General features: G+C 39.5%; 1 protein-coding gene across 2 annotated transcripts in view; it reads right to left on the reverse strand.

Moving 5' to 3' along the window:
- The window catches only part of AK9 (adenylate kinase 9), a 135,387-nt gene that overhangs the window by 94,238 nt on the left and 25,316 nt on the right, over nucleotides 1-15,833 (reverse strand). For both annotated transcript variants that reach the window (XM_021091041.2, XM_021091043.2), the window contains 3 exons: nucleotides 13,581-13,769; nucleotides 7,785-7,913; nucleotides 2,106-2,180 (listed from right to left, as the gene is read on the reverse strand). In XM_021091041.2, the coding sequence (XP_020946700.2) occupies nucleotides 2,106-2,180; nucleotides 7,785-7,913; nucleotides 13,581-13,769 (393 nt within the window). The remainder of the gene's footprint in view (nucleotides 1-2,105; nucleotides 2,181-7,784; nucleotides 7,914-13,580; nucleotides 13,770-15,833) is intronic.

Genomic DNA, 15,833 nt, shown 5'->3' on the forward strand with positions numbered 1-15,833 from the left:
TGATCAACTCATGTGACCTATGATGCCACAGCTATGGCAATGCCAGATCCTTAACCCACTGTGTCATAGCAGGAACTCCTAATTTGCCTTTTTAAAGTGTACAATTACATGGTTTTTAATTACACACAGAGTTATGCAACCATCACCGCAATTAATCTTAGAACATTTTCATCACTCCAGAAGGATACCATTTATCCATTTATGTCACTCCACATTTACTCTGGGATCTCCCATTGTGGTAAAACACCCCCTCCAACCCCTGCTGCTAAGTGACCACTAATCTAGTTCTTATCTTTATAAATTTGCCTATCTTGGACATTTTTTATAAATGGAATCATATGATACATGAGCTTTGTAACTCTTCTTTCACTTAGCCTGTGTTTAAGATTCATCCGGGAGTTCCCGTTGTGGCGCAGTGGTTAACGAATCCGACTAGGAACCATGAGGTTGCGGGTTCGGTCCCTGCCCTTGCTCAGTGGGTTAACGATCCGGCGTTGCTGTGGGCTGTGGTGTAGGTTGCAGACGCGGCTCAGATCCCGCATTGCTGTGGCTCTGGCGTAGGCTGGCGGCTACAGCTCCAATTAGACCCCTAGCCTGGGAACCTCCATATGCCATGGGAACGGCCCAAAGAAATAGCAAAAAGACAAAAAAAAAAAAAAAAAAAAAAAAGATTCATCCATGTTTGTATTATGTGTCAATACTTCATTCCTTTTCGTTGCTGAATAATATTCCATTGTATGAATATACCACATTTTATTTATCCATTCATCAGTTGATGGACGTTTGAATTGTTTGTACCTTTTGGCTATTGTAAATAGTGCTGCTATGAATATTCACCTACAAATTTTCATTTGAACACCTATTTTCAGTTCTTTTGGGTATATACCCAGGAGTTGAATTGCTGAGTCATGTGGTCACTCCATGTTCAACCTTTTGAGGAACTGCCAAACAGTTTCCAAAGTGGCCAGACCATTTTACATCCTACCAGCAATGTATGAGTGTTCCAATTTTTCCACATCCTCGCCAACACTTGTTGTTTATTGCCTGGTTTTTGTTTTTAATTTTAAGCATCTTAGTGGATGTGAAGTGATATCTCATTATGGCTTTGGTTGCATTTCCCTATGACTTATGTTAAATAAGCATCATATCATGTGTCTACCAGCTGTTATCTGCTTTTCCTTTTTTTTGGCCATACTTGCAGTATGCAGAAGTTCCAGGGCCAGGGATTGAATCTGTGCTATAGCAGCTACCCGAACTGCTGCAGTGACAATGCCAGATCCCTAACCCACTGTGCCACAAGAGAACTCTGGGAGCTCCTGTTTTTGCTTTTCTTTGAGGCACTTTTTATCACACAAGAGATTTTATTTTATTTTTTATGTTTCTTTTTATGGCTGCACCAGCAGCATATGGAAGTTCCCAGGCTAGGGGTTGAATCAGAGCTGCAGCTGCAGACCTACACCATAGCCACAGCCATGGCAACACTGGATTCAAGCCTCATTTGCAACTTACATCACAGCATTATGGCAATGCTGGATCCTTAATCCTCTGAGCAAGACCAGGGATCATACCTGTAGCCTCACAGGGACTATATTGGGTTATTAACCCACTGAGCCACAGTGGGAACTCCCACACAGGAGATTTTTAAATTCAAATGTAGTTTTGACTTAAATATGGACAAATGAATAAATACCACCTCAGAATTTTAAGTGTCAAAATGAATTTTTCAAAAATAAATGGTATTGGAGTTCCTGTGCAGCAGGAACGAATCCGACTAGGAACCATGAGGTCGTGGGTTCGATCCCTGGCCTTGCTCAGTGGGTTAAGGATCCGGCATTGCCATGAACTGTGGTGTAGGTCACAGATGTGGCCTGGATCCTGCGTTGCTGTGGCTGTGGTGTAGGCTGGCAGCTACAGCTCCAATTCAACCCCTAGCCTGGGAACCTCCATATGCCAGCGAGTGTGGCCCTAAAAAGCAAAAAAAAAAAAAAAAAAAAGGTATTAAAAATATAAATCTATTTCAGATATTTATTAAAATAAGTATATTCCAGTCAGTACTTTTTCAATTTTCCAAACTGTGGCATATTCTTACTGAGCATTGCACTTACCATGAAAAGTTCCTCCGGAGGCTGGTTCCCATCTAGCTCAATGAGATACTGGGAATCATGTTCAGCCATTACTTCCTGCAGGTAATCAAAAAGAAGCCTTATCATTCAGAATCATTGGCAAAAGATCAGAATCTTAATATACCATGGAGAAATTTTTAAAGTTAAGTTATTTGCTTTATATTTAACGTAACGGATGTGATTTTCAGTGCTCAGGAGAGCTTTTATAAAAGCCTAAACTATTCTTCTTACCATGAATTTTACTCCTTCTGTTTTTTCGTTTTTCATTTTTTCTCTACATGAAGTCTTAGAATCTTTCCTAGTAGAGGTGTTCTGGGGCATCTCTCTATGCATATTCATAGAATAATTTCTACTTAATGGCTAGTTGAAGAATAGAACTGGTTTGTTTTCACTGTTTATTCCTCTGGCTGTGGTTGATATTCAGCATCCAGAGATCTCTCTCTGTTAACTGCCTAACCATATTCTTTTTTTTTTTTTTTTTGGCTTTTTGCCTCTCCTATGGCCACTCCTGCGGCATGTGGAGGTTCCCAGGCTAGGGGTCCAATTGGAGCTACAGCTGCTGGCCTATGCCACAGCCATAGCAACACGGGATCCGAGCCGCGTCTGCGACCTACACCAGAGCTCACAGCAATGCCAGATCCTTAACCCACTGGACGAGGCCAGGGATCGAACCTGCAACCTCATGGTTCCTCGTTGGATTCGTTAACCACTGAACCACAACGGAAACTCCGAGACTTTTTTTTTTACCTTAACATTCATGGCAAGTCTTTAACCCTTATCTGCCATATGGTTTGCAGATTTTACCTTTCTATGATTTATTTTTTGACTTTGTTTATGGTATCTTTTGCAAAATAAAATATTTTTATGAAGAAATCTGTTCTCATTGTTTCTGGATTTCCTTTTTTGCTTAAATTAGATTTTCTCTATCTCAAGATTTTATTAATATTCTTGTAAATTTTCTGCCACTTTTTTTTTACCCATTAAAACCTAAAATCCACTGGATTTTATTTTTGGACACTAGCAATGTTGAACTTTATCTGAGCCATGTGTTCCCAGAAAATAGGGATGGTGGAGAGATAAGACCCACCTCCACCCTTCCTCAAGGACTCAGATAAGATCCATCTCCATCCTTTTTCATGATTTCCATAAGACCTGAGGATGGCTCCCTTGTCTATCCGCCTCCATGATACCCCAGCCCCCCTTCCTTTTTGTTGAGAAAGTTGTCATTAATGAACATTCTCCCTGTTGTAGTAATCTAAACCAAATCATCTCCTTAATTGTCCAGTGCATTTTGTCTTTCCTAATGTTGTGCCAGGTTAGGTTCTAAGTGATTCTTTTCTTCTAGACAGAAGGTGCATTATTTGTTTAACCATAAATACCCATGTCCTGAATAAGGAAGTACATTATGTTTTCCTGCATTTTAGTTATCTTCCTTAAGCAAGATCCTTTTTTTTTTTTTTTTTGACCACACCCATGACATGTATAAGTTCCCGGGCCAGGGATTGAACCCACACCAAAGCAGCGACCTGAGCCACTGTAGTGACAACACCAGATCCTTAAACCACTGAACCACAAGAGAACTCCAAGCTAGATCCTTTTTTTTTTCTTTTCATTTTTTGAAAAGTTTTATTGAGGTATAGTTAATTTACAATGTCGTGATAATTTCTGCTGTACAACAAAGTGATTCAATTATACATAGATTCTTAAGAGTAGACTTACTAAGCCTAAAGATATGAACACTCCTAAGGCTAAAGATACATACATACACCTGGTCAGACCAGGGGTTAAGCTGGCATTGGAAGAAAAAAGAAAATAAGCACTTGGCCTTGGATTACTCCTGAAGCAGGAAATAAGCCAGAAAGTAATGCAGATTACTTTGTTCCCACTTGCTTTCCTCATGTCTTTTGGAAGAAAACTGAATTTTGGTGATCGTGGCCCCCTGAGTAAATTGACATCTCAGCCAGATCAGAGACTAGAATTGCAGGCTCCTGCTTTTTAAGACTCTGTCCCACCTCCCTCCACACGTGGAGTACTCTGGAATTAGATACCAGCCAAGCTATATATTACCCAGCAATCATCACCTAAGGGTGAAAGTCTAGGTTCTTGTCTTTGAAATTCTTGCTCTGCTGGCACTAGGACAATCAATTTGTATCTATGCTTTGCTGCAGGACTTAGAATTTTTCCACTTCTGGCTTTTTTTTCAGATGAGCTATCTAAAGATCACCATATTTAATTTATATTCCTTTCAGCAGGGTATGAGAATGGTTGCTTTATCACATATACTTGCTAGAATTAGGAATTTCCAGTCCCTGTTCATTTGCTACAATTTGATTATGGAGCTATTTATTTAGGTTAGCATTTCTTTATTATCAGCGAAACAGAACATTTTTCTACAGGCTTGTTACTCTCTTTGTCTTTCATTTTTATGAATTGTCTGCCCATATTTGTTGCCCATTTATCCTCAGGAGGGTGAAACGTTACAGGTTTTAGAAAAATCATTTCTATGACCTTTGATTATATCAAAGCTTTAAATCTTTAACCACACTTGCTGTGGATGTTTTTCCAGTCTTTTAATTTGAGTGAGGTTTTTTTAAAATTTTAAATTGTTTCCAGAGGTTTTACATGTAATGAAATTGAAACTGTCATTCTTTTCCCTTTGGGATCTTATCACTTGTTCAGTTGAATGTCTGTTAAGCATTTACCACTCGCCAGACTCTGGGCACTGCAGATGCTGGGAAGTAAAACCTGATCCCTATCCTTGAAGAGACTTCTCTGCTTCCCACTCCCGACCAGCTGCCCATGAAAGTAGTTTTTGATTTACTGAATCTGATTTTAATTATGCTTTATTTCATACCCAGTGCCAGCTACTTAAGGACTATGCAGAATATTTTTGTTGAAGGAGAAAGAACATTATAGATAGACATGTCAGTTACCTTAAGAAGCTATATTTAAAGGCCAAGGATAGAGAAGGAATAAGGGAGGAATCAAAGTCATACATAAGGAGACAATAATACTGAATCACTATGCTGTGCACCTGAAATTAACACAATATTGTAAATCAATTATACTTAAAAAAGAAAATAATTTGATTCTTATTTTGGGGGAGAATGAAATGAAATGGGAATGAAAATGATCCACTCATTTGTCTCTAAAGAGATAAAATCATTATAAAACAGCATGAGCCAAATTATTTTAGTTTCCCTGTCAGATGGGAAGAGGCAACTTGAGGACTGTTTTTTATCTTTTTTTTTTGTAGTTCTGTTGCATAGCATGGTATCTGGCCAAATACCAGACGATAAATGTTTGTTGAATAAATCTCTAACACAAATTGGGCAGTCTGCCCTAGATTTTTAACAATAAAAATATGCTTTTCAATAATCATAATTTTAGTAATGATGCTTTTAAAATGCTAATTATTTTAATGAAAACTTTCCTATTACAATATATAATGGCCTTTTGTTTACATATAATCAACTTTGAATGGGATAAATGGAGAAGTCAGTCTGGGATAGCTCTTCTTTATTTATTTATTTATTTATTTTTAATTTTTTTTTTTTTTTTTGTCTTTTTGCTATTTCTTTGGGCCGCTCCCGTGGCATATGGAGGTTCCCAGGCTAGGGGTCGAATTGGAGCTGTAGCCTCCAGCCTACGCCAGAGCCACAGCAACGCGGGATCCGAGCCGCATCTGCAACCTACACCACAGCCCACAGCAACACCGGATTGTCAACCCACTGAGCAAGAGCAGGGACCGAACCCCCAACCTCATGGTTCCTAGTCGGATTCGTCAACCACTGCGCCACGACGGGAACTCCTTTTTTTTTTTTTTTTTTGTCTTTTGCTCTTCTTTTTTTAAAAAAATTTTTATATTATAGTTGATTCACAATGTTCTGTCATTTTCTGCTGTACAGCAAAGTGACCCAGTCATATACATATTATGTATATATGCATATATACACACATATTCTTTTTCTCATATTATTTTCTATCATGTTCTGTCACAAATGATTGGATATAGTTCCCTGTGCTATACAGCAGGACTTCATTGCTTATTCATTCTAAATGTAATCATTTGCATCTACTAACCCCAAAATCCCAGTTCATCCCATTTCTTCCCTCCCCCTTGGTAATCACGAGTCTGTTCTCCATGTCTGTGAGACTGTTTCTGTTCTGTAGATAAGTTCATCTGTGCTATATTTTGGATTCCACATGTAAGTGATATCATATTGTATTTGTCTTTGACTGACTTCACTTAGTATGAGAATCTCTAGTTGCATCCATGTTGCTGCAAATGGCATTATTTTGTTCTTTTTTATGGCTGAGTAATATTCCATCGTGTATATTATAGCACATCTTCTTAACCCATTCATCTGTTGATGGACATTTAGGTTGATTCCATGTCTTGGCTATTGTGAATAGTGCTGCAATGAACATATGGGTGCATGTATCTTTTTGAATGAAAGTTTTGTCTGGGCATATGCCCAGGAGTGGAATTGCTGGGTCGTATGGTAGTTCTATATTTAGTTTTCTGAGGAACCTTCATATTGTCTTCCATAGTGGTTGTACCAATTTACATTCCTACCAGCAGTGTAGGAGGGTTCCTTTTTCTCCACACCCTCTCCAGCATTTGTTATTTGTAGACTTATTAATGATGGCCATTCTGATCAGTGTGAGGTGGTACTTCATTGAAGTTTTGATTTGAATTTCTCTAATAATCAGTGATGCTGAGCATTTTCATGTGCCTATTGGCCATCCATATGTCTTCTTTGGAGAAATGTCTATTTAGGTCTTTTGCCTATTTCTTTGATTGGGTTGTTTGGTTTTTTTGAGTTGTATGAGTTGTTTGTATATTTTGGAGTTTAAACCCTTGTTGCTTGCATCATTTGCAACTGTTTTCTCCCATAGGTTGTCTTTTCAGGTTTTTTTTTTTTTTTTTTTTTTTAATGGTTTCCTTTGCTGCACAAAATGGGATAGCTCTTCTTTAGCTTGCAGTTTAACTGAATGAATAATTCTTTTTAGAAAAAAAAATGGAGGCGTTCCCATCATGGCTCAGTGGTTAACGAATCCAACCAGGAACCATGCGGTTGCAGGTTCGATCCCTGGCCTTGCTCAGTGGGTTAAGGATCCGGCATTGCTGTGAGCTGTGGTGTAGGTTGCAGATGCGGCTCGGATCCTGCGTTGCTGTGGCTCTGGCATAGGCCAGCAGCTCCAGCTCTGATTCGACTCCTAGCCTGGGAACCTCCATATGCCGCAGGAGCGGCCCAAGAAATGGCAAAAAGCCAAAAAAAAAAAAAAAAAAAAAAGAAAGAAAAAGAAACGGACCTTAAGTGTACATTTGTTTTGATTAACTCATAAGTTAAAGATTGAAAATGCTTTTTACAAAATAGTCTCTTAACCTGGGATTTCTAACCTCCAACCATAAATAAATTCCCCTACTGACTTTTGAAAAATGCTATTCTATTATCACTTTCAGCAACACTGCTGCTTTTTAAGAGTAAAATAGTATTGTTTTGTGAAACATGGGATGCAAGCCTTGTTATGATAGCTTGAGAGGAGGAGAATCAGGCAGATAATACATGAAGTGAAGAACTGTGAAGGCTCTTCAACCAAGGATAAAACACAAATATCAACATTCTCATTTCTAGCAGTATAGCTTTTTCTTACTTCTAAAGGATGAAGCATTATGTCCTTATACAGTTTAACCATGTTTTCGATATTTTCCAAATAGTCCTCAGGCCTCTGAACTATATTTTGAAGAATTTCAGCCACCGCCTGCATTTCAGCAAGAAATGCCTAAATGGCAAAGAAGAGATGGTAAATATGTTAATGGTTAATACTTCATTTACAAGTCATATCCCTCTCTCCCTCCCTATAGATGCCATTTGGGGATGAGAAGCAGGGAGAAGGGAAGATTAGAAACAGGATTTTTATTTTAGAGAGATTGAACACCCCTGAGGGGCCTTTATCAGAATGTAACTTTAAATTGACTTTACGTATTAATTTCTTTCCACTCCCCAATAAATCGGGAAGAGTAGGGGAGGAACATCAGATTTTTAGGGTCAAAATATATTAGATTTTCTCTGAATACCTGAGCTTGTAGCTCAGTCATTCATTGGTCCATTCATTCATTTAGTAATGATTTATTACATGCCTACTCAGTGCGGGACACTGTGCTAGGAGCTTGAGATATGACAGAGAACAGAACTAAGGTCCTGGGGCTCACAGAGCACACATCCCAGTTGAGGAGGACAGAGCATAAACAAGCAGACAGATGAATCCATCACAGGTTCGGAGGTGGGAAGAGCAAGGCAGAAGGATGATGGAGGGGAGAACAGTGCAGAGTGATGGGAGAAGGTGGTCAAAAGGGTTCTCTGAAGAAGTGACATTTGAGTGGAGACACAGAGATTTCTGGAGAAAGAACACATCAAGGCAGAAGGAATAGTATGTGTAAAAGTTCTCAGCCCAAGGCCTGGGAGGCATTCAATATCATATTTATTATCCTAATATTATCAGCATATTTATTATCTTAGTTATTATTTCTAGTTTTTAATCAATGCACAGACATCCATATTTTATATAAAATCATATTATCTATTAACATAAGCCATTTTATAATCTATTTGAAATGTCTGAAATACTATTTTCATGGTCAAATAATACATTGATATCCCTAAATATATGATTGTTTAATCATTATTCTATAGTTGAACAGCAAGAATGTTTCAGATTTTTCATAATTCTAAAAAATGTTTCACCAAATAGCTTTGTAGATAAATCATATCCCTAATGTTTTCCCTTAGAATAGTTCCTAAAAGCAAAATTGCTGAACCAAAGATTATACATTTCAATGTGGCTTAATCCACAGTGTCTTTTCCAAAAGGTGCTAACATTCTTCTCTCTCTAGCAGAGGGCTTTGCTAGCACGCCCATGTTCAGTCAGTACACAACTTCTTATGAAACACCCACTGTATGCTGAACACTGGAATATAGTCCCTACTGCACAGAGCTGACATTCACGGGGGCAGACAGATAATAAGCAAGTAAACAGAAAATTTCAGAAAGTGATGATGAGTGCTTTGAAGGAAATAAAGCAGGGTGAGAAAGTTAGGCTTGTGTGGTCCAGCATGGTAGCTACTAGCCACACATGCCTCTTGAGCACCTGAAATGCGGCAAGTGCAAATCACTGTGTGCGCAGTCGAAGGCACACCAGATTTCAAAAACTTTGCATGAAAAAGGAGTGTACAGCCCTTAGAGTTTTCATGTTGATTCTATGTTGAAATAGTATTTGGGATATATTGGATTAAATAAAATATGTTCTTAAAAATGACTTTTTGGAGTTCCCATTGTAGCTCAGCAGGTTAAGAACCTGGCTCAGTGGGTTAAGAATCCAGCATTGCCACAAGCTGGGGTGTTGGTTGCCAATGCGGCTTTGATCTAGTGTGGCCATGGCTTTGGCAGAGGCCTATACCTGCAGCTCTAATTTGACCCTTAGCCTGGGAACTTCCATATGCCACATTCTGTAAAAAAAACTATGTATATATATGCATACCTATATATGCATATATGTACACATATAAATATATACTTATATATACATTTTTTAAAAATGACTTTCATCTGTTTCTTTTTACTTGGGAAAAGAGGTAGCTATGAACCCATTTAAAACTACCTACAATGGGAGTATATTTCTGGGTTAGATGGGTTAGAGCGTCGCTTGCTGGATGGTCTCTAGGGACGTAATCCCTGGTGGGGCAGTGACAACAAGGAGCAGGCGCATGGAGATCTGGAGGAGAGTATGGTACAGAGAAGGAGGAGGAAACAGGAAGTGCCCAGGCTGGAGGTGCCACTGGGGTCAGCATGGGTGAAGACTGGCGGAAGGGCCAATGCCAGGAGACCAGAGAGGCTGGGTCCATGGCCTTGTAAACTGTGTGGGAGCATTTGGATTTTCATCAACAGGTAATAGAAAGTCACAGATGGTCATTAAAAAAAAAATAGAAGGGAATGGGAAGGGGAATATTGAGGAAAGTGGGAGCCAAGAGAACATTAGCAAAGCTATTTCCTCAGTTCAGGGAGATCATTCCCCCTTGTGTGTATGTAAGTGAACATTTTCACACAATTATTGGCCATCGGCCTAAGGGGGCAGCATGGCTCTGACTTGTGAGCATGGCTGTGCCACTTGGTAGGGGTCACAGCAAACCCAGCTCCTGGGCTGAATCCAGTCTGAAGACATCATTTGATTACCTTTCCCACAACATTGGCCTTCATTGTGTTTTAAAAATTTTGGATTTGTTGCCACCTTCTTTTATTTTAAAACACTGATTTTAGCTTCTATGGAAAAATAAGACTACCTGGCAAAAATAGGCTGGCATCCTCACATGGCAATAGTTGGCTGGGCTGGAACAGAGGCAGCTGTCCTTTGAAGAAGGACATGCACTCCCCAGCTGTCCAGTGGAACTTTCTGCAGAAATGGAAATGTTCTGTGTTTGGGTCTTCCGTTCAGAAGACATGACAATATTTGGTCCCTGAGCAACGAAGTGTGGCTTGTGCTATTGAGGAACACGGTTTTAAATTTAATTTTTAAAATTTTTTATTTTCTTTGTCTTTTTGTCTTTTTTTTTAGGGCCACACCCGTGGCATATGGAGGTTCCCAGGCTAGGGGTCTAATTGGAGCTGTAGCTGCCGGCCTACGCCACAGCCACAGCAATGCTGGATCTGAACTGCATCTGCAACCTACGCCACAGCTCATGGCAACGCCGGATCCTCAACCCACTGAGTGAGGCCAGGGATCGAACCTGCAACCTCATGGTTCCTAGTTGGATTCATTAACCACTGAGCCACGACGGGAACTCTGATTTTAAATTTTATATAGTTTTAATTAGTTTAAATGTAAATAGATATAGGGGCTACCATATTGGATGGTGTAGTCCTAGCATACCCTGGTCTTCACTCTTCCTGGTTAACGTCTGGTCGATGTCACAATTTGACATAACTATGGCCTCTATAATGGAGTTGAGACCCCTCTATCTCACCATTTTTGATTTATGATGGTATGCTTTATTTATGCTAAAATGCCATTTTTATTCCTATTTTGTTATAAGGTTTACTTTTTTAAAAAATCTGGCATACATGATGGCTGTTATGCCTTATTTGCACAGGGAAGATTATTTTGTTTTTAAATGGGCTTTCTTATACTTACAGGTTTTTATTTTATTTTATTTTTTCTTCTTTTTTTTAATGGAAATCAGAGCCTACCTGGAAAACTTGATTCAACTTTGCCCAGGTCTGGGTTGTCTCCCAAATCTTGTGACTCTCCAAACAGCCTATTTTATTTTTAACAGCTCCCAGTGGTTGAAGTTATGCCAAGTGCTATCTCAGAAGTAAAGATTTCAGTCAGCCCCTAGATTCAGGTGAACTGGAAGCCAGGCTCTCTGGCAGCAGCTGTTCAAAAATGCAAATATATACAGTTCCCTGTGAGGGCAAGCGTCAGCCCTGCTGGCCACCAGAGGCGGGTGATCTGGAGGGAAAGGTGTCCTCTGGGCGGCAGTTGCAAAACTCAGGGCTGCAGCTAAGCGTACATGCTCTTTGCTGGGGGACACCAGGGAGCTGTCAGGAGGCGGAGGAAAAGGGCAAAGCTGGCAGCCTCAGGTGGAGAACCCCTCCGAAGCCTCTGGACGCTGCCTGACTGGAAGTCTGCCCCTCTGGCTGGGCCGCAATCCCTGTAAGCAGTCGGCTGAGAGGGTGTTGCAGTCGCTGTGCCATGTCCTGGAGTCGTGGCCTGCCAGGGACTGTTCCTGCAATTGTTACCATCCTGGTGGGCCCAGAAATACAAGCCAGGAGAACAAGGAGCATCCCCTCAGTGGCACCTTCAAAGACTGGATCAGCACACAGAAAAACCAGGACATGGGCACATGAAAAGCTTCCTTTGGGAGCGATACCGGTGCTCCGGGAGGCAGAGGGAGCATCAAAGATCACTTACAGGTTTTTAAAATTGACGTGTAGTTGACATGCAGCTTTACACTAGTTTCAGGTATCCAATATGATGATTCAATACAGTTGATCTTTGAGCAACTGAGTTTGAACTGTGGGGGTCCACTCATAGGAGGATATTTTTCAATAGTAATTCTATAGTACTACACAATCTGTGGTTGGGATACTCAGAGCTGACTGGAAAGTTAATTCGCATTTTCAACTACATGGAGGGTTGGTACCTCAACCCTGGAGTTGTTCAAAGGTCAACTAGTACATATTGTGAAATGATCACAGTAAATCTAGTTAACCTCTGTCATCACACATAGTTACAATATTTTTTTCTTGTGATGAGAACTTTTAAGATCTATTCTTAGGAGTTCCCTGGTGCCTCAGGGGTTAAAGAATTTGCATGATCACTGCTGTGGCGTGTCACTGCTGTGGCACAGGTTCACTCCCTGGCCTGGGAGTTTCCACATGCTGCAGGCAAGATCAAAAAGAAAAAAAAAACCTACTCTTAAATGAAAGAATGAATGTAAAAATGTATTTAACCCATTAGTGAGGGAACTAGCAGGATGACACAGCTGAAATATACATAATCACTGAAATGAAAATGCAAAGTTTGATATCGTATTTAATATCATACAGGGTGATAAAACTGTAGCCTTTGGGGCCTATCTTTTCTACATGACAAATAATTTGCAATTTGCAACTAGACAAATTTATTTGTCATCTATAAATTAACATTGGACTTCACATAGTGTAGGCCCTAATAGAAACAGTATTTAGAATAAGTTATAGAAAATATTTAAAATTATTAAACATTATAAGTAACTACATTTATAACAGAAATCACAGGTATATTTCAGTAGGGTAAGGACTGGCAAACTGTCACCTGTTCCCCCCCAGTGAGCTAAAGCTAGCCCATCACCTGTTAGCAGATTTCTTACTATAAAATTTCCTCATTAGGTTATGGTAGAAGATTCTTTTGAGGCCCTACTGCATTATGCTTACTGCTGTTGACTTTAGGATTGTTGTAATGACATGTGAACATGAAATTGGGCTATAGATTTATTTTCATGGGCACTCTGTCAAAGTTTGGAATCAGGGTTATGTTAACTTCATAAACTAGAGTCTGCATGGGCTGCCTTGCTGCCCGTATGACACTTGTCTTCTGTTATTTGGATTTCTCCTTCTAGTTTGCACAGTGCTTTACACATGGTAGGTGACCAGTAACTTTCTGTTGCTGTGAAATGAAGGCGATTAGATGTCAGGATATGGAGGGACTTCCATATTGACAATAAAGTTAAACTTGATCTCTACATGGTGATCTAATAGTTCTTGAAAACATGAAATATTTTTGCTCTTTCCTTCAGACTAAATTAAAATGTAAAGAAAAGGTAATATTCTCTAGTATCTGCTATTTTCTATTATCCATCATTTAATTTAATGACAGCACATTTTTAAAGTGTAGTATCTGGTATGGGGATATTACCTCTTCTTCTTCTTGCTCTTCTTCCTCTTCGCCTTCCTCTTCTCCTTTTCCTTCCTTTTGGGCTTCTTTCCTCTTTTTCCTTCGATTCTCAATGACTTCAGGATCCCACTGATCTCTTCTGTATATGTATCCTGTACTACTGTGCTGCCGTTGCCCAGAAATTCTTTGGCATAAATCATAGTCAGGGCACTAAGGAACAACATTAGCAATCATTTAAACATTTTGAATATGCCTTTACTTCCTATTCACACACTATGCAATACATGCAGTACATAAAGCTCCAATTTCCTCAAGACCCTGAGCACGTGCAATACTGTATAAATGGCTTTTTGAATCAGATTTCATCACATGCCAAGAGGCACAGGACACAACTTTTATCCTGTGACAACACTTTTCTTTAATCAAAAGTAACATGAAAGTATCAGAAGCTTTAAAGATTAAAAAAGAGAAAAAGCTAGAGAAATAGAACAGAAAATCAGTTTAGTCAGCAAAGGTACGCAGGAGAATTCTGTCCGATGAGTTTGAAAAGACTGAGAATGGACAGAAATGGAATATTTATATTCTTCCAACAAAAAATATATAGGGTTTTTATAGTAGTCACTATCATTTACAGCTCTATGGATGAAATAGTTCATAAAATAGCATCATGAATGGGACCTGAAAGGTCATCTAGTCTGGCCTGAAATTTTCACTTTGTAAATGAGAAAACTGAGTCTAGATGATAAAAAAAAAGAAAAAAAAAAGGCCAAAACCAAAGGATGATTTTCTTGTTTCAAGTGCTTCCACCTGTGCAATATTTTACTCCGTTCTTAAATTAACCCTGTGAGAGAGGTAATCCAATATGTGGTTAAAGCCATTTTGCAGATCGGAGAAGGACTGCTCTGGCAGGTTACACTCTCAGTGTCATGAGGGGAAACTATAACTTGGAACCAGGCTTTCTGACTCATAGCCCAGACTCTGTGGCACGTTATTAATGGTAAACTAAGGTTCTGAGCTGTAAGTCTTCTCTGAGTATTTTTCAGGATAAAAAAAACTCTGGATGACATTCTATAGCAGTGCTTCTTAAACATTAGGGTGTAACTGTATACAGAGAACTGTAAATAAAGATTTCTGCTTCCCCTGTGATTCTTTAGTCTGGAGTGAAGCTCAGACATTTTAATAAGTATCCTCAGTGATTCTGAGGCCGCTAATTTGCCACACTTTTGAGAAACAAAGGAAGCAAGAAACTTTGAAGCTTTTCTTGCTCGTTTTCTGAATTCTTCAAGCCCCTTCTATATGGAGATGGAATAGGTGTTTATTGAGGCAAGACGTTAATTTAGGTTTTCCAATTTTTCACAAAAAAGATCTCAACCCATTCTGGTAATTTAAGAAACATACATTTGCCCTTATTTGGCAACCCCAGAATACCAACATTGTGGGCCCTTGGCAAAGATTATTGCCTTCAGCTGTCTCCTGTATCCCCTTGGAGAAAGTGATTGATAAGAGGATGACTGTGAAGTTCTGTGCCTCAGATCAGTGTCCTCACACTTCAGCAGGCATCAGCAGCACCTGCAGGTCTTTTCAACCACAACTGGACATGGCCCCCAGGGTTTCTGTAGTTCTGGGATGGGCCCTGAGAATCTGCATTTCTAACAAGCTTCTTGAGTGCTGCTAATGCAGTTGACTCTGGGGCCAAACTCAGAACCAATGCTATCATAGATCACTAGCTCTTAACTTTTTCTTTTTTTGGGGTGGGTGTATGCAGACCCCATTTGAATATGATGAAAGCCATAGGCTTTTTGCTTCAGAAAAATGCCCATATACATCATAAAATTTGCATATAATTTCAGGAGGTTCATACATGCTTAAGTATTTACGGATCCCAGGCTAAGGAATTCTGTTCCAGAAATTCCAGAATTTTATCTCCAAATAAGGCCCAACCATCAGAGAAGTGTGTGCCGTACTGAAGTTCTGTCTCATATCAGGCCCTCTGATTACAAGCATGCATACCCACCATCACACTTATAGTATCAGTGGAGTTAAGACTTCATTCTCTACATTAACAATCCTTATGTTGAGACCCATGTAAGATATTTTCCTGAGGAGTGGCTTTTCATGGACATTGTGAATTTTATATATCTGGTCACATTTCCCCTTCTACTTTGGTCCATCAAACATAGAACCAAATTTTTTTTTTTTTTTTCCCACTGTACAGCAAGGGGGTCAGGTCATCCTTAGATGTATACATTGCAGTTACAGTTTTTTCCCCCACCC

The sequence above is a fragment of the Sus scrofa genome, chromosome 1 (genome assembly GCF_054392235.1).
Source record: "Sus scrofa isolate SSC_HxYL_T2T_F1_AM1 chromosome 1, Sscrofa_HxYL_maternal_Yorkshire_Landrace_v2.0, whole genome shotgun sequence".
NCBI lineage: Eukaryota > Metazoa > Chordata > Mammalia > Artiodactyla > Suidae > Sus > Sus scrofa.